The sequence below is a fragment of the Cricetulus griseus genome, chromosome 5 (assembly GCF_003668045.3).
Source record: "Cricetulus griseus strain 17A/GY chromosome 5, alternate assembly CriGri-PICRH-1.0, whole genome shotgun sequence".
NCBI classification, from domain to species: domain Eukaryota; kingdom Metazoa; phylum Chordata; class Mammalia; order Rodentia; family Cricetidae; genus Cricetulus; species Cricetulus griseus.
In genome coordinates, this window is record NC_048598.1 from 97615438 (window position 1) to 97635170 (window position 19733).

Sequence of the window (19733 nt, forward strand, 5' to 3'; positions counted from 1 at the left end):
AACTCAAAGAGATCTGCCTGCTTCTGCCTCCTGAGTGCTGGGATTAGAGGTCTGTGTTACCACGACCCCATCAGTTAAAAAGTCTTAAAGGAAGAAAATTTACAATGCAAAGAAATTAACCAAAATATTGAGAACATAAGATAACACTTACCAGTTGAATATATTGGAAAATCCCAAGAAGTATTATTTTTCATTAAAAAATGATGCTTCCTGTTTTGATTTATATTATTCTTTCACTGTCTGATTCAAAGATAGATTATTTAAATAACATCACACCCATGTGTGCAGCTGCACTCTTGCAATCCCAGGACGTGAGAGAGGGAGGCAGGTGGATCTCTCTGAATTTGAGGCCAGTCTGTCCCAGATCTCAGTTCCAGGATGACCATAGTTATATCGAAAGAGACTGTCTTGAAGGCCCCCCCCAAAAAAAAAAAGAAAGAAAAACCCAAAGATAGTTGCTTTTCCAGACGACCCAGGTTCAAATTCTCAACACCCAAGTGGGCACCCACATTCAGGGGGGCCTGGTTCAGTTTTATGCTGGTTCTCCAGCTGGTAGACTGGGACCCATGAACTCCCATTTGCTTAGGTCAGCTGTTTCTTTTTTTTTTTTAAAGATTTTATTTATTTATTATGTATACACATTTTGCTTCCATATCTGCACACCAGAGGGCACCAGATCTCATAACAAATGGTTGTAAGCCACCATGTGGTTGCTGGGAATTGAACTCAGGTCCTCTGGAAGAGCAGGCAGTGCTCTTAACCTCTGAGCCATCTCTCTAGCCCCGGTCAGCTGTTTCTGTGGGTTTCCCCAATATGGTCTTGACCCCTTTGCTCATCACTCCTCCCTCTCTACAAATGGATTCCAGGAGTTCGGTTCAATGCTTGGCTGTGGATATCTGCTTCTGTTTCCATCAGCTACTGAATGAAGGCTCTATGATGGCATATAAGGTAGTCATCAATCTCATTAAAGGGGAAGGCCATTTAAGGTAGTGTCTCCACTATTTAAGGCAAGTATTTTAAAGGAAGGCATTTAATTATAGTTTCAGATTATTATTCTATTACCATCATGGTGTGGAGCATAGCAGCACCCAGGCAGACATGGTAGCTGATAGTTCATCCAGATCTACATGTCGCCTGAAGAAGGAAAGGCACTGGGCTTGGCTTGGGCCCTTGAAACCTCAAAGCCTACCCCCAGTGATATACTTGCTTCCTCAAGACCACACCTATTGCAATAACACCACACCCCTAATCCTTCTTTAGTAACTCCACTCCTTGAATTCATGACTAAGCATTCAAACATATAGGCTAATGGAGGCTATTCTCAGTCAAAGCACCACATTATCGCTTTTCAAAATTTCATTTTTGTATATAGGTCACTACTCTAATCTGCGTTTCCTCCCATTCCCCAAGGTCTCTCAGTCATTAGAAACCCTTTTTCCTATTTGCCACAAATAGTTATTTATTTATTTTTAGACCAAGGTATCAGGTAGATGTCCTAATTTTGGTTTCTTTTGCTGTGATGAAATACCATGCCAAAAACAAGTTTGGGAGGAACCAGTTTATTTGGTTTCACACTTGCATATCACTGATCATCCTCAAAGGAAGTCAGAATAGCAACTCAGACAAGGTAGGGATCTGGAGGCAGGAGCTGATGCAGAGGCCATGGAGGGTGCTGCTTACCCTATTACTCTCCATGGCCTGTGTTATTCTTTTGGTTAAGCTGCAGCTGCTGATATAAAGAAAGGAACAACGGATAAACAACCCACGTGGAGTTTATTTACCAGAAAAGGGGGGAGATGGGGATGGGTAGTCAGCCAACCCAAGAGGAGCCAAAAGGAAGAGATCGAGGGATGGGTGGCAGGACCTTGTTCTTAGTCATCAAGAATTGCTTTGAACACTTAAAACCACTTGTGCCACTCAGTCCTGGAAATACATATATTGCAGGTCAGTGAAAAGGATAATGAGACAGGGAATGAATGGTGTTCTAGAATCCAGGTTCTTATTGGTCATGACCCCTTATCAGTGAGAAGACCCTGTAGTAACCCACATTGAGGGGCATCTTTCTGTTGGGTCCAGCTGACCTGTCTGGTCTATATCTGAGAAGGGGAGTGTGGATTGAGGAAAGAAATAAGCAAGAGACAAGAGATAGAGTCGGGAGGGTACCTGGCGAATACCAGGATCAGCCCAAGTTTATTATTCAAAGCTCATATATCCCAATCCAAAGGGGGGGGAAGGCAAAGACTTCCTTACCAAGACACAAAAAAATAATCAAGTGTAATTACCTTCTCAGATACCCCAAACATCTGGTAACCACACCCTTAAACCAAATATCCCCTTGTCAAGATGAGACATCTGTTAGTTACACTTTAGGCCAAGGCAAAATACACAATAGTCACACCTTAGGCCAAACAGTCTGTTGTTTAACCTTTAAAGAGCAATAGTATATCTGAACTCTCTGACCTTAAGTCAAAATGAAGCTGAGCCACTTTTAAGGGTCCCATCAGGACCCCTAAATTCTATTTAAAGGAAACTCTTCTTACCTTCTTCAAGGGTCACGTGTCCCACTTTGAGTACCGATTGTGGGGGTCCCTGCAAGGTGAGAATGAAAACCCAGTGTAGACTGATGTCGACAGCCTGGATCAGACTTCGAGGAGGCTACTACCAAGTGTATCATGTCAGCATATTGAAAACACAGTACGATTTGGGAAAAGGTTTCCATGCAACAGTCCAATTCCAGGTGCACCATAAAGCTTAAGGTGTATTCCATAATCCTTTACAAAGTCATGTGACCATGAGGGTGGGTTCTATAGCTAAAAGGCCTGGAATCTGGTGTGATCTCTGACCAACAAAGCATAGAGTTCAGCAGGCCACAGAGAGCATGTGACATCTCCCCTCCAGTGCTCAATGAACTAGGGAGGAAAGACTCGGGTAATCACTCTGGAGAAGAGCGGTGAGGTCTGCCTCTATAGCGAAAGGTGGATGAGGTCTGCTCAGCAGACAGCAGAAAGGTCACCAGGTCATTAACAAAGTCCACTCTCAGCCTTCTGGATGGAATGGAGGTATTCGGTTAGTATCTCTCCCACTGAGCAGACAGCCCTGGGTGCTTCACTTCCTGGTCCCATTACAGCTTCTCTGTGAGTACCAGGACCTCTGTGCCCCCCACATCCCGCCATTCTGTAATCATCATTAGCACGTGACTCCACCTGCTTTTTTCCAAGTTCGGGTAGAAACAAGGAGCCCTGGGAAACTACATTACCTGAGGCAGACTGAGCATGCCAGTCAAGTGTGAGTGTGGCTTTCAAGAATGCTCAGTGGAGGGCCTGCAAGCAGGACACAGGACAAAATTCATCCCCAAAACAGTGGAGCTCACAGTAAAGCAGCCAGGCAGGCTTCTTCCCATTGCCGCTGTTCCTGCCTGCTGCTTCAGCACCATTGTGGATTCCAGACAGGGATGTCTAAAAAGTGGACTGTGGAAATGGGGGTGAAGACCAGGGTGCCATAGACCCATGTGGCCCTCAGGACAAAGACTGACACTTATGGTCCAAAACTCTGGAATGTCAGAGGCTGCACATTTGCCATTTGCTCTAAATCTCACACTGGTCTTATGGACAGTGCAATTTTATGCCACACCTAGTTCTGCTTATTTCATTAGTAAATGTGCAGAATTAATAGGTGTCAGGCATGGGGTGCAGGCCTGTAATCTTAGCACTCCGCAGCAGAGGGAAAAAGATCTTTATGGACTTTTAGGCTAGCCTGGTCTACACAGTGAGTTCCTGTCTAGCCAGGGCTGCAAAGAAAATGCAACAATTGTAGCATGATGTAAAAATAACTATTCTTAATTTGGCTTACTTAATTTCACTAATGATGCAGAATTGAGAGGAAAACAAATCTGGAAGCTCCTATGTCAAGTAGGCAATAAAATATTCATAGTCATCAGAATATTGAGGCTCTATAGTAAATGTGGAGTGATTAATTCAAAGAAGTTCGCACTGATCCCATAGGGTTTAGTTCACTAAAATTATTTATATTGATGGATCGTTTCTATACAATAATAGCTTAAAAGACAGCAAATTCCTGGTGTGTATTTTTTAAAATGAAACTTTATTTGTACAAAAATGAAAATCAGCACGTTTTCCACAGCTGGGCTGGTTTCCTTTGTCCTTTCTCAGTTTCGTAGCAAAAACCTCACTAATGCCGGAGAAATGAGTCCTACTGGGTGCAGGCTGAGTTCAGGGGAGACTTTATTTACAGCCCAGCCCCAAGTTCTGCTCCAGTGCCAGTCTCTCTAGTTCTGGGGGAGTTCGGTGCCTGGAGTGGAGGCCAGGTCTGGCAACCACTGTGTGGGGTCCATTGACAACAAGAGTGTCTGTCACTCTGGTCTAGGCAGCCAATCAGGGCCTCCAGATGGACTGCCAGTCAGATGGAGGCGGGAACTTCCGGTCTCCCACGCTGTAGTCCGGGGCGACCGTGAGTGAGGAAGGCTGTAGTGTCGCGAGTGCTGAGCTGTGACCCGGTGCCGGCAGCCGTGAGGACAGCGCGGCGAGCACGGAGGCCGCCATGGTGAGCGAGCGGCCGCCGTCCGCACGCGGGGAGCCGTGCCGGAGCGACTCCGCTTGTCCCAAGTTCCCTGCAGCCCCGGGCAGAAGCGGGGCGGCGAACGGCTCTGCCTGATGCGCCCGCCCGTGCAGAGCCTGGGGGGCGGGAGAGCTGGTGTGCACGCGGCCTTGTCACCGTGCAGGGCCCGCGCGTGCACTGTTGTTTTGTTTTGTTTTGTTTTGTTTTTCTTTTACTGTGGCCAGGGAAGGCACATTTGCTAACTCACAGCCCTGGTCACTCTAGAGTCTTCTAGAAGTTCTGCACTTGTCACTGAACATTCAGGTGTAAATCCGTCTGCAGTTAGTTCTGTGCAGGGCGTAAAGTCTGTGTCATTAACACATTTGCATGTAGATTCCAGGATGGTCTAGTCACTGGGTTTCCTGGCCTCTATTAATTGTGTTTTTATTTCTAAGTTTGCTCTCATGTTCTGTTGATTTCTTTATTCTTTCCCAGACAGTAAATCTCCGCACCCCCCATTGGTTTCTCTGTGTAACCCTGGCTGTCCTGGAACTCACTCTGTAGACCAGGCTGGCCTCGAACACGCAAGTGCTGGGTGTAAAGGTGAGTGTGCGGCCACCATCGCTCAGTTCAGTGCAGTCTTTATTGTAGTTGCATTCAAAGTTTGGCGCTAGATGGCGTCACTGTTGATCAGTTTTCCTTCATGATGACTTTTTCTCATGTGATTTCTGTTGCTGGCTTAAATTGTTAGCCTTTCTATTTGACTTTCCCTGTTTCTAAAGCTCAAATTCTGTATTAATATAATATTGACATAAGAGCCCAAATGACAGCAAACCACTCAAGGTTAGTCCAGTTCCCTGCTAGGGCAAGCCCATCCTCCATCAGGCACAACTGCCAGTAGGATCCTCATGTCTCCATGGTTAAATGTGCACTGTTACACCCTTTCATTTAAAAAGACCCTTTAATGAGGTTTGCATGAATACAGGAGGAGATGGTGCCTATGGCTTGGGCAGGTAGGCCACACACAGCAAAGGAACAGAGGAAAGAATTCCGTGACCCTAACCAGAGACAGCTGAGTCCATCCAAACGTTTCATCACATTGATTGTAACTGTTGAAGCCAATTTGTCCTCTGTCTCTTTCACCTTCTCCTCAGCCCCCAAACACAATATGTTGCTTGGCCCCACCCATTTTATCCTAGTGGATTATGGTCTGTTCTGTCAGTAGACAGATTTGTGACTCTTCATGTTTGCTGTCTGAAGACTTTTGAGTTCAATTTTTTAGAATAGTTAAATCAGCGGTGGTGGTGCATGCCTTAATCCCAGCAATTGGGAGGCAGAGGTTAGCCTGCAAGAGGGAGTTCCAGGGCTGCCAGGGCTACACAGAGAAGTCCTTTCTAGAAAAAGGTAAAAAAGTTGAATAAAATTTAAGACTTTTGTAGCTTTGTGTGTCCCATCTACCCACTTAGAAACACAGCTTCAGGATGGCATCATCTACAACTGATACAGTCAAGCACACCAGGAGACTGACTGCCTTCGTCGCTTCCACCAGACCTGATCCAAGGTTTCTCAGGTTCTCTGAAGCAAGTAGGTAGGGAGGGAAACAAGATATAATGCCATGTTCTCAGAGAAAAGATATGGACTGAAGGCTAAGTTTGGAGGCTTTGAATTGTTTAATATTTTCCCTCTTCCTCTCTCTGTTTGCCTTAATATCATACACTCTTTTTCCTATAGTTCTCTTTCTTCTTAGGTTGTATTCCTGTCATGGTTTATATTTGCTCAACACTCTCTGGATCCTATCTTTGAATGCTTGGTTCCCAATTAGTGGAAGTAATTGTGTAAAATAAGGAGGTATGTGTGGCAGTGTTCCTGCTGGGCTACACGTGGCCTGGCTGCAGAGTGTTAGCACCTAGACCTAATCCATCTTTTGATTAGCAGATAACCTTGTTTCTCTTGTTGCTCTATGTGAATCTTGTCTGAGTTTCCCAAGGATACAAAGCCTATGCCAAACTTGATTTGGGAAACTTAGAAAACTGTGGTACCTGATGAGTCAAGAATTTGCACTTGGCATTGTATTTTTGGAAGCTTCATTCAGATTTTTTGAACATATGTTAATTAACTGGCTAAAGTGTAAATATTGAGAAAAATAAAAATGTCCTGGGTGAAGGGAAAGGCTTCAGTCCATCCAGACTGAATCTCCCTTCAGCCTCGAAAGGCTAAATTCATTCTTAGGTGTCTCTAGAGTCTTCTTTCCAAGGACTCATGTGAGCCTAACACCCGCTCCTTGACGGGTATGCCCTTGTGGGAGTAGGTGTGTCTTGTTTGTATAGGTGTGTCAGTGTGGGTTAGCTTTGAGGTTTCAAAAGACCAGTGCAAGGCAAGCATTTCCTTCTGCCTGCCTGCCTTTGTATCAGTCCCATGCCTGCCCACTGTGATGCCTCCTTTCAAGAAGAGAACGACTATTTATTTTATATATATGAGTGCTCCATCTGAATGTATGCCTTTATTCCAGGTGAGGAAATTAGATCTCACTACAGATGGCTGTGAGCCACCATATGGGTGCTGGGAATGGAACTCAGGACCTCCAGAAGAGCTGCCAGTGCTCTTAACTGCTGAGCCATCTCTCCAGCCCCATGGACTGATGTCTTCAGAAAGCATTCAGTCTGTGGCATGGTTACCACTAGAAAGTCTTTTATTTCTTTCTTTATTTCTATCTTGACCCATTTTTCATTCATTAAGAGAGGTGTTGAGGTTCAGTTTGTAAGCTTTTTGATGCTTTAGCTATTTTTGACATCCAGCTTTAACCTGTGGTTGTGTGATAGGATTCGGGAATTTATTTCAGTTTTCTTGTATCTGTTGAGACTTGTTTTGTGTCTGAGTATGTGGTCAATTATGGAGAAAGTTTATGAGGTTCTTGTTGTGGGCATTCACCAGAGAAGACTGCTGGGACGTGGGTTTAAGGCAACAGAAAGTCTTTATTATCTGGCCTGCACCTACACTGGCTGTTCTGGATCGCAATGTAGCCCAGAGACCTTTTCAGATGAGCTTTTAAACACAAAAACCATGTTCTAGGTTGACAAGCTTATTTAACAAGAACAGTTGTCCAGAAGCTGAACTACAGACTAAAAAACAAGGTTATTCCATTTAGAGACTTACTATAAATATCCACTTTGATGGATTAGGCATTTGTTTTCTTTTGGCAGGTGGTACTGTCTATGTGCTGAGTTTTACATCCTGAATGGCACTTCCATCATGGAGTCCATTGTGCTAAGGTCTGGGGGCCTACTAAGGACTTGGGCCTGTTACATTCCCCACTGAACTGAGTTAATGAATCAAATCATGGACTTATCCTGTTTTAGTTAAAATGTAGTGTAGCATGAATTCTAATTGGTCTTAATAATAAAAAAAAATGGAGTCAGATATTGGGGGAAATGCTGAAAGCAGAGAAGTAAAGGAGCCAGCCACTAGAAAGACTTCTTACCTCTACTGAATCCTCAGATGGAAGGACTTGAGCTCTTGTCTCTACAAATCCTCAGTCTGAATGAGCAAGAGATCACGTCTCCACCTGCCTTATATTCCTATCTCCACCTTCCTAGTGCTGGGATCAAAGGCCTGAGATCCCAAGTGCTGGGATCAAAGGTGTGTACCACCACTGCCTGGCCTCTATGGTTAACTAGTGGCTAGCTCCACCCTCTGATCTTCAGGCAAACTTTATTTGTTAGAGCACAAAGAAAATATCACAATGCAGTGCTCTACCATTAATCTAATCAGAATTAGAATTAAATGCCCAGGCAGTGCTGATAGCAGAGTATCAGAGTATTAGCCAGTGGTTCAAGGAGAACAGAGACTGGTATCAATTATTCTGTCAACCTTGGCAATGTTTTTTTTTCAAATTACTCCTGATCAATTAGCATAGGATCAACACCTCCTCACCCCCCAAAGTCATACATGGTATAGTTTCCTTCATCTTATGAGAAGTAAGTCTAAGCCTTTTCAATTTTGTACGATCATGTGTTTTTATAAGGGAATCTGACTACTGTTTTAATTCAGAAATGGAATCCTTTAATACCATCAGGTCCTGATCAGCCTGTCTACTTAGTATGCTAAGCATCAGAAGAGACACATTTAGTCAAACCATTGGTACATGCCTACCAAGCAGACCCAGGGACTCAGTAATATTGTTGTTATTCTGATGAATTAACCCATCAAGCAGTACTTTAATTTGGGTTGTCCCCAGTCACAGTGAGTTTTGTCAGTCAATGGGCTGACAGTCTGGTTAATTCCTATCCTTATGGATTATAACAGGGACCAGGTGTCTAAACATAACCAGCAATCCTGGCCTATTCTGGCTGGGCATGATTAAGTCCATCCTCAGGGTCCCTTCGTGTGGCTTAGGGTCTGAGTCTGCAAGTATTTCCTGTTCCCCATAGGCCAGAATCTAGTAGCTAATTTACTTTCTATTCTAATTTGCATTATGAAGTTATCTTTTAATGTCTCTTAAATTTTTACACTTTACATATCTTTAGTGAGTTTCCTTTCTGAGTCTGGCAGAACGTTCAAGCAATCGAGTTCCAAAAACTGTGAGAAATGATAAAAACAGCTGACTGCCTGGACAGTCACCCAGGGTTCTTCTGCAAAGTTGGGGCATCCATCTTTGACTTATAGGCCTAGCATATGTGACAGACATTTCTGTGAAGCAGGATATTCTGAGGGACTGTCCCACCTTGTCTTGGCAAGGTTTGCAGTCACTCCTTTTTATGTCCTGGTTGTCCAATTGGGACAGCATACTGCCAGCAGTTGAGTCAAGGACACATTCTTGCCAAGTGGCTAACTTTTGTCACAAAGAAAGTAAACTCCATGTGGAGGTTTTTTTTGATGCTTATCATCTTCTTTTATGTAGATTGGTGCTGCCAGGAGCAGACATGTCTCATTGTCATAAAAAAAAAAACTTATGCTATTAAAACATTTTAAATACTGTATTCTGTAGATCTCTGATGTGTTTGAAGATGATCTATCTATCTAAAACATATCTCTGACCTTGAAAACATAACTATTGTGGCTACAAGTTTGATTGTAATAGGTGACCAATTACTAACCTGTATTTCCTTATTATCTTACACAGTTGAAAATAATAACTTTCAAGGACTAGAAATTTGCATTACATTGTTAAATGAGCTATATAGGTACAATACCTTGAACAACATTAGAAATGTATGTACAGTATGTTTTAACCAATTAATTTCAAATTTATCAATATACAATATTTGTATACAATATACAAAGTCTAATCCAATGTAAGATATTGAAAACTAGTAGTTACCTTTTAAGAGTAGATTTAATAATCTACCTTTTTATCTTATTAAATATATATCCTCCATTTTTTCTTTTCAGAGTAGATTCACTTTTATCCTATCTGTATCCTCTCTTTTTTTTTTTCAAAACAAAATCCTTGAATCTAATCCCCTAAATTCAACTTTCTTCCCGACTGTGACCAACACCATTTTGTAACCAATCCCCCTAAACAATGACAAATATTCATAATCCAATGAGTGACCAAAACCACTCACCTCTGCTCTTGGGAATGTGGGCATTGTGTTCTTAAAGTTACTTTCTGCTGTCTGGGGGTGATGGCATCTTTAGGGGATCCTGAAAAAAAAAATTGGGTTAACTGTCAAGTTGTATCAACTTCCAAAATTCTAGAAATGACAGAGCTCTTATTATTTTTGGCGGGGGGGGGGGGAATGCCATCCAGATCCCAAATAAATCACACACGGAGTCTTAGTCTTTGTTATGAATGCCCGACCTTAGCTTGGTTTATTTCTAGCTAGTTTTTTTTTTAAATTTTATTTATTATGTATACAACATTCTGCTTCCATGTATATCTGCACACCAGAAGAGGGCACCAGATCTCATAACGGATGGTTGTGAGCCACCATGTGGTTGCTGGGAATTGAACTCAGGACCTCTGGAAGAGCAGATGGTGCTCTTAACCTCTAAGCCATCTCTCCAGCCCCTCTAGCTAGTTTTTCTTAACTTATTTATCCGGACTACCTTTTGCCTCTGTACATTTTCCTTTTCTGACTTCTGTATATCTTATTTTCACTCTTACTCTGTGGCTGGCTGGTGGCTGGGCAGCTGGTCCCTGATGTCCTCTTCTCCTTTTCTCGCTCCTCTTTCTTTCTTTTCTTTTCCTTCCTTCCTTCCTTCTTTTCTCTTTCTTTCTTTCTTTCTTTCTTTCTTTCTTTCTTTCTTTCTTTCTTTCTCCTTTTCTCCTCCTGTTTCTACTTGTTGCCTGCTATCCCTGCCTATTTTTCTTTTGCCTCACTATTGACTGTCCAGATGTTTATTAGACTACCAGGTGTTTTAGACAGGCAAAGAATCATAGCTTCACAGAGTTACACAAATGCAGCGTATACAAAAGTAACACATCTTAAAATAATTTTCTACAACACCCATGCCATAGAATGTATCAGAGCACACAGAGTTTTGTAAATATATTCTCAATGAAGTGTACATCTGCATTCCAGTCAGTCTCACCATTTTAATTATGAACATATATGGGACATTTTAGGATGCAGTGACCTATGAGGATGTTCATGTGAACTTCACTCATGAAGAGTGGGCTTTGCTGGATCTTTCTCAGAAGAATCTCTACAAAGATGTGATGCTGGAAACCTACTGGAGCCTCACTTCCATAGGTGAGAATGTGAGCTTCCTGTCACCTTTTAACTTAAGGGGACACACTTTTCATGGACATTGGTGCTCTTTTGTGATCTTGAATATGGAAGGGGAAGAATCTGGTGGACAAATCAGGCATGGTACTAAGATTCATGAAAGACTAATTTTAACTGTGTCTAATTTCCAACAATATATACATACAATTTCTGGTACTGTGTTGTAGGGTACAAATGGGGAGACCACAATATTGAAGAACATTGCCAGAGGTCCAGAAGAAATGGAAGGTAATTTTCATGTGCAAGTTGATATATATGTATGTCTGAAGAAATGTTATTATACCCTCAACTTTGAATGAAAAGCAATGGTGTAAATAAGCATAGGTTTGTGATGATTATTAAATTCTCATGGTACCATGTACTTCAATGTCAGGTAGCTGATCACCATTTGCAAAGCATTTCTTTTTTTTATTTTCACCATTTTATTTTTGTTGTACATATTTGCTTCAAATCAGTGAATTTTCTAAGCCAGGTTCAAATAGCTGACGGGCTTTTATGAGTAGTCTATATAGTCTAGACTCAAGGTAGGCTGCAAACACAGTCTGAAGTAGAATGGGAAATACCATCTTTCTGCAGACAGGCGTAGAAACTGTAATCCAGTAATTTAAGATGTTTCCTCTCCGTGGTAGAGGGCTTGATTCATACCTGGCAGCAAGGCCCCCATTCATAGGTATAGCCAAAAGGATAGGGTATACACCACTCAGACCAAAACCAACTAGTGCGCCCCGGGTCATGGTACAGGTCTCACAGTTCAGATCACCTGTACTCAAAGGGTAACTTACAAAATTTACATGTCAGGGTCGCTGTCAAAAAAGGCATCACGGCCGTGGGTAAGCTGGAAGCTAGTCGAGCCTGTGTCACATGCAAGATGTGCCGAAAAAGACTGTTTGCTATGAGGCCACTGAAACCAGCATTAAGTCCAACATATGCTGATCCAGTTCAAGCAGATTCCTTTCTGACTCTGGAAGTTGTTTAACTTTTCTGGATATGATATTTAATATTAAATCATCTTTGATAGCACTTTATGATTTTCCATCTTGGACACTCCAAGGGATGAAGGGCACCGTATGCCCTCCTCCCAGTCGCCAGTGCTTGCCCAGGTTCTCCCGCACCTGGGTTTACCGCAACCTTCGCTCAGGTCGCCTCGGCTCCATCTTTGGCTCTGCAAAGCATTTCTTTAAGGACAAGACAAAGAAGCAATGCCCTAATAGATGTCATAGTTTGAATCTGCATGTTGTAGAACTATTCATCTACTTAGTGTCACACCATTCAATTGTCATATAAGGTATACACATTGATAAGGTGATTACTGTATGTCCGAGACCTTTTATAAGCAAATGTTCCATATTAAAGCTAGTGTTCCTCATATACTTTGTGAGTGACTTACCACAGTTTAGTGAGAGGAGCACTTTATGAGAGAACATGGTGTAGAAACCTGAATCTCTATACCACATCTGTATGTGACATGAAATGCTTGACTTTGTGAATGTGAAAACTTCTTATTTGTTATCTTCCTCTACCAGGTATGTCATCTGTCACTCTGGATATAAGCCCTATGAGCATAAGGGGTATGGAAATAAGCATTGTACTTCTGTCTCTCTCAGAAAAAATGGGAGTTCTTTAGTAGTCCCCAACATGAGAAGACATGACGACTGTGGTACAAGTTTACAGTTAAGTGGTTTTCTAACTTCTGTGGGAACACATCAAGAAATTCTCACTGGAGAAAAACCTTATGAGTACCAGGAATATGGAAATTCATCTCTCTGTACTGGTTCACTGTGCACATGTAGTTTGACTCACAGTATAAGAAAATGTTACAATTGTAATCAATGTGGTCAAACTCTGAGTTCTTCAAGTTCTCTTCAGAGATGTGAAAAAACTCATGTGGGCAGAGAAAATAGTAAATGTGAGCCATCTACTAAAGGCTTTAGCCATTGCAGGCGTCTTCAAATACACAACACAACCAATAAGGAAGAGGATCTCTGTATATGTAATCAATATGATAAAGCCTTTGGATCTGATTCCTCTTTGAAAGTACACCAAAAAACTCATTTGGAAGGAAAACCCTATGAGTATAATCAAAGTTATAAAGCCTTTGCATGTCCCACTTATCTTCAAATATATAATAGACGTCATACTGGAGAGAAACCCTATGAATGCAATCAGTGTGGTAAAGCCTTTGCGCATAAAAGTCATCTTCTTACTCATCTAAGAAGTCATACTGGAGAGAAACCCTATGGCTGTAATCAATGTGGTAAAGCCTTTTCACTGAAGAAGAATCTTCTCTGTCATCAAAGAAGTCATACTGGAGAGAAACCCTATGTATGTAATCAATGTGGTAAAGCTTTTGCAGAGAAGTATAAGCTTCTCAGTCATGAAAGAATTCATACTGGAGAGAAACCCTATGCATGTAATCAATGTGGCAAAGCCTTTGCAAGGAAGAGTAATCTTCTTAGTCATGAAAGAATTCATACTGGAGAGAAACCTTATGAATGTAATCAATGTGGTAAAGCGTTTGCACAGAAGAGTCATCTTCTCAGTCATGAAAGAAATCATAGTGGAGAGAAACCCTATGAATGTAATGAATGTGGTAAAGCCTTTGCACAGAAGAGTAATCTTCACAGTCATGAAAGAAGTCATAGTGGCGAGAAACCCTATGGATGTAATCAATGTGGTAAAACCTTTGCACAGAAGAGTAGTCTTCAAAGTCATGAAAGAATTCATACTGGAGAGAAACCCTATGCATGTAATCAATGTGGTAAAGCCTTTGTTCAGAAGAGTAGTCTTCATAGGCATGAAATAATTCATACTGATAAGAAACCCTATGAATGTAATCAGTGTGGTAAAGCCTTTGCAGCAAAGAAGAATCTTCTTGGTCATGAAAGAAATCATACTGGAGAGAGGCCTTATGAATGCAATCAGTGTGCTAAATCCTTTGCACTGAAGAAGTATCTTCTCAGCCATGAAAGAATTCATACTGGAGAGAAACCTTATGCATGTAATCAATGTGATAAAGCCTTTGCAACAAAGAGTCATCTTCTTAGTCACAAACGAATTCATACTAGACAGTACCATATGGATGTAATCAATGTAGTAATTTCAGAAGTGAGCTGCCATGTGGGTGCTGGAAACTGAACTGTGTTTTCTACTCTTGCTGGAGTCCAGGTTCATAGGGGTTCAGGTCCCAAAGAGGAAATCAGGTGTCAGCAAAGGAAGGAGCCTGCCATATCTGAGAGTGAATCCGGGACAGCTGCTGCTTTGTTGAAAAAGACCACCTTTTATACTCTATAAATGAACATTAGTGTTGCTGGAGTTTTTCTTTCTAGCTGGTCCTACCGCCCTTTCAGTCCCAACAAAGCATACAGATGCTATATTAGTTACAAAACTGTTGGCCAGTATCTAGGGCTTCTTATTGGCTAGCTCTGTCTTAATTATTAACCATAACTACTGTTCTATGTATTTCTACATGGCTTTATCTTACCAGAGAATGCCTGGCACGTCCTATCCTCCCTGTCTCTACATGTTGTCTCTTCATGGTCTTTCTATGCCTATTTTTCCCAGAATTTTTGTCTCCTAGTCTCGCTTATCTTCCTGCCTCTATTGGCCAAACAGTGTTTTATTTATCAACCAATAAGAGAAACATATATACAGAAGGATATCCTCCATCTCATTAGTTTAGACTCAAGCAAGACTGAAAGCAGACTTAATGATTCCAGGATGAAAACAGCTGTCAAACTCATCACATTTTCCTGAGGCAAAAAGTGATAAATTTAGCAAGTATCTAAATGCCTCTCTGGATGTAAGCCCATTGTTTCCTTTCATAGTGTGCTTTCCTCCTTGAGATTAGGTGTGTCCAGTTAGTAAATCTTTAAGATCTTTATCCTTGGTGCAATCAAGAGGACACAATGGGGATTCTTGGGTGGGAGTAGGCATGGCTATCACACTATGTGTTTCTGTGGTGGTAGACTTTTTTCCCCCAAGAATTTTAATTAAAGCGACTGCCATTGTTTATATCCCCATCCTCCACTGAAGCTTGCAAAGAATTTCCCACAGGAAAATGCTTAAGGAAACTTTATAACATATAGTGTGTGGTAAGTATTGGATCCCCAGTTATTTGGTATCTTTTACTGATACTATAAGCCCAATTAAACCAAATTAGTAAGACCAGATTTAATAGCAAAGCAGAACAGAGAACTCCCCCGGTGACTCTCAGGCAGGAGAGAAATCATGGCAGGTCTGACACCAGGTCTTAAATACCCTGTAGGCATGGTCTTGAGCAACTCCAAGGGAGGAGCTGACCCTTGGTGGGCTTTCTTAGGGCTTTCCAGACTCTCTGGGTATGTGGGTGCTGGGTTAAGTCTGGCTACTTCTTGCATGCCTGGGACAATGTGGGGAGGTGAGTGTGCATGGGCTCATGCTCAGTGGGAAGTATGGGTCAAGAAGCTTTGGTTAACTTCCACTCTGGAGACCTCAGGCACCTGTTACTTGCAGCAGAAAAGGCAGGTTGCTAGGATTGAAAAATCGATTATTAATACTGGTCCTATGAATGGGGCTAGCCACGGGAAGAGGGAAGACTTCCAGGAATGATGGAACAGAGAAATGGCCTGGTTATATGAAAGAGACATGGGTAGATGAACAGTACAGGAGAGCAGATATGCCCTTCATTGGGACATTTGGAAAGCCAGGTCCCAGTTTCTGGATAGGTACCCTCTTGAGCCTGGAGAGGTGGTACCAGCATTGAAATCCCAGGAGCCTGGGGAGATGGCACACCAAATTGAGGGATGACATGTTCTTCAGGAACACCTGAGCCATCACATCTGCTGTTTCTCTGGAAGTAGGAAATGCCTCCATCTATCCTATAAAAGTGTCAACAAGTTAGGAGATAATGGAGTTTTTTAGGAGTGGACATGTGGGTTAAGTTAACCTGCCAGTTCTTACCTGGTTGGTATTCTTGAAGATGGTGCAAGGGCCCCTGCGGGTTGGGCTTGACACTTTTCTCAGGAACTTGCAGGTATTGGAGAGAGAGATAGGGCTGAGGATGCTGGAGAATTAAGATCTGCAATGCCGAAATGCTGGAACTTTATCATACAGCAATGGTTGCCATACAATCTATGCCAAGTACTAAACTGCTAAACCATCTCTTACCACTTTTTCCTTTAAGATTTAATTAGTTATTATTGTCTTTGTGCACATGCATAGTATAGTTTGAAATCAGATGACAACCTGTGGAAGGAACCCAGTTCTCCCTTTCTATCATTTGGGTCCTAAGAACAAAATCACATCCATCAGTCTTGGCTGTAAGAACCTTTACCTGCTGAGCCATGCCATAATGTCCACTGAGCCCTGATAATTTTTGTTAATCATTGTTTTGGGGCTTTATTTTTAAAATAGGCTCATGAAATGTAGGCTGATCTTAAACTCATGACCTTTCTGCTTCCTCCTCCTACTGGGGTGACATGTTTCACTACCATGCTGTTTCTGCTGAGGCCTTGTGTATGCTTGAGCAAGCATTCTATTCAATGAGGGCCATCTGATATGAGAACATTCATGTAGCTGAGTTGTTCATAAGCAGGTCCACACTGAGCCCCTGTCCCAAAAAGAAACAAAAATTGCAAACAAATGAAAGCTTCTGTTAAAAGAAATTGTATGTGTGTTTTGATATAGAGTCTGTCTCAGTTGCCTAGGCTGGCCTAGAACTCATACTGTAGCCCTTGAATTCTGCCCCTTGACTTTAGTCGCCTAAGTACCTGGAGAACAGGGCTGGACTACTGAGTGGGCAAGGCAGAGCACAGAGAGGCTTAATTATGTGTCTGGGGACACACCACTAATTGCCAGAGGTGTATGACAGGATCAGAATGTTCTTAGGGTCAGTTTGGAATCCAGAACCTTCCTTGAGGTGGAATACCTTAGTTTAGTGTGGAAGGATGGGAAGAAGGCCTGGACCTAATCTTTTTTTGGGGTCTAAATGTCCAAGGAGTCTTATGTGGGCTAAGGCCACAAATGCAGTGTAAGGCATATACACTATTGAGGCCCACCTGGTCTTGACTCTGCTAAAGCTTCACTGGCCTCATAGAGGGCAAGTGGACATGCCAGGGCCAAAGCTGTGCCTAGGAGTTCCTGGACAAGGACAAGGAGAATGATAAAAAGGAGCTTTCCCTTATTGTTGAGGCACACTAAGCTGTGATTACAAAATAATTGAAGAATCTCTCACTTCTCATGTGAGAAACTGAGGCACAGAGCAAGAGATTCTTGGTTAGAGCAGTTCTGGGTATTGATGCTCCAACTGGTTATTGAAACCATGGTAAGAAATCTGGTACACATACATCCCTCTTAATAGGCACAGGGAAGTGAAGCCACTTTCACAAAGTCACAAAGCAGTAAAATGGTTCATAAGCCAGGATTTGAACCCAAGTTTCCCATGTGTATGTACCCTAATAAAGCTTTTAAGATTGCATGTATTTGTTAATGTAGGGGTGAGGGCATGCATGTGTGGAGGTCAGAGGACAACTTACATGAATCCATTTAATGTGGGATGTTCTTCTGTATGCTGTGAATGTGTGTTGCTTTTATTGGTTGATGAATAAAGCTTCTTTGGCTTTTGGCAGGGCAGAATGTAGCTAGGCAGGAAAGCCAAACTAAATGCAGGGGAAAAGAAGGCAGAGTTGAGAGAGCTGTCATCAGCTGCCAGAGGAGTAAGATGCTAGAGCATTACTGGTAAGCCATGAGCCACATGACGTTATACAGATTAATAGAAATGGCTTAACTTATATGTAAGAGCTAACTAGTAATATGCCTGAGCCATCAGCTAAACAATTATAATATTAATCCTCTGAGTGATTATTTTATAAGCAGCTGTAGGACTGGCAGGTGGGACAGAAAAGCTCCAGCTTGCCAGGTGGTAGTGGCGTACACCTTTAGTCCCAGCACTCAGGAAGCAGAAGCAGGTTGATCTCTTTCTGTGAGTTCGAGACCAGCCTGGTCTACAAGAGCTAGTGGACAGCCTCCAAAGCCACAGAGAAACCCTGTCTCAAAAAACAAAACAAAAAACAGCTACATCCATTTTCTCCTTTAATCATGTGGATCCTGGGGCTGGATCTCAGGAAGAAAACAGGCTTGGCAGCAAGTGTCTTTAGCACCAGAATCATCTTACTGGCCCTTGGTGTATTGTTTGTGTGAATGTGCATGTGTGGAGGTCCCAGGTCAAAATTGGGCATCCCATAAATTGATATTATAACCCAAATTGACTTAATGGGTTATTGGGCATGGCAAAGACTCCTGACTCCAGTGTTCCCCAAGATGTATCAGCAGACACCCTAAGAAGAGACGAGTCGTGATGGCTTTCTATGAAGGGGCAAATAGACAAAGTATTTGCTGTGGATTGTGAGAAGACAGGGCTGTGAGTCCTTAAAACAATTTGTGTTTTTCATTGCTGCAAAAAAAAAAAAAAAAAACAAAACAAAAAACAAACCATGAATTCATGTTCATGGCTGTATTACCTACATATTGCTTTAATTTTCTTATCCTTCTGGCCCTATACACTCGACCCATTTTGCACATTGTTTTACCTGAGATCAAGTTTGAATCTGTAGAACCTGAATATTTCCCTCCCGAAGAGCCCAATCTGGATGGCAAGATTTGATGAACATCTGGATGACAAGATTTGATGAACATCAAAATATGATCTGGAATCATTTCATGGGTCACTAATTCTTTCTGTGGATTTTTTCTTCCCCAAATATTTAAAAATATAAGGAACTTTTTCAGCACCCGAGGTATACAAAAACAAGTTCTGAGTCAGGTCAGCTCCTATCCTGAATCTGAGACTCTGTACTATGTAGCCCAGTGAAGAGGTCGCTAGTTGCTCCATGGCTCAGGGTAGCTGCTCATGAAGCTCCTGCCGCTTATGCTACAGGAGGCTTTGAAGGTGCAGCAGGCTATCTGGGTTAGCTCCGAGGAAGAGGAGGTGCTGACAGTCTTGCTGCAGAGAATGGAGATACTACTGGCTCTATGGAGCACATTTTGGCGATGGGACATAGAGCAGTTGCTGTACAGAGAGGGATAGCTTGCTGAATCCAGCCTTGCTACAGTGCCTCAGGGACATGTCCCTACTTCAGCCATCTGTGACCATTGAAGAGTATTGATTTAGGTGCAGAGGTTGCTATAGATGTAGCTGATGCAGGCCCAGGGTTGTTGAAGACACAGCACAGCCGTTAAGTCTTCATCATTTGCCTCTGCAAGCTCAAGCCTCAGGTGTTATTCTTTTGCTTAAATTAGAAATAAAGAGGGGCAAGATGAGACATGAGACTAAGAGGCATATTAACCAGTTTATTATAGGCTTGGCAGAGTAGAGAGACTAAGAGAGAAGAGAGATTGAAGCAGGGAATTTGGAACTTTTAAAGGGAAGACTGCGCATGTGCACTGAGGTTCCATGCATGTGCAGAGTCCTCA

General features: G+C 42.3%; 1 protein-coding gene and 1 pseudogene across 9 annotated transcripts; one reads left to right on the forward strand and one right to left on the reverse strand.

Annotated features, from left to right (window-relative positions):
• Positions 1-4450: 4450 nt before the first annotated feature.
• On the forward strand, positions 4451-17739 carry LOC100766794 (zinc finger protein OZF). Of its 9 annotated transcripts, none has more exons than XM_035445465.1 (6): positions 4451-4560; positions 5050-5157; positions 5994-6142; positions 11123-11249; positions 11453-11513; positions 12809-17739. In XM_035445465.1, exons 4-6 carry the CDS (start codon positions 11216-11218, stop codon positions 14418-14420), a joined length of 1707 nt encoding a protein of 568 aa, XP_035301356.1. In that variant the 5' UTR covers positions 4451-4560; positions 5050-5157; positions 5994-6142; positions 11123-11215; the 3' UTR covers positions 14421-17739. The 9 variants fall into 9 exon arrangements, with proteins under 9 accessions (XP_035301356.1, XP_035301354.1, XP_035301355.1 ...); XM_035445463.1 differs by having other exon boundaries at positions 5994-6138; XM_035445464.1 differs by having other exon boundaries at positions 6021-6138.
• LOC103163933 lies at positions 11697-12439 on the reverse strand (annotated as a pseudogene).
• Positions 17740-19733: the final 1994 nt, after the last annotated feature.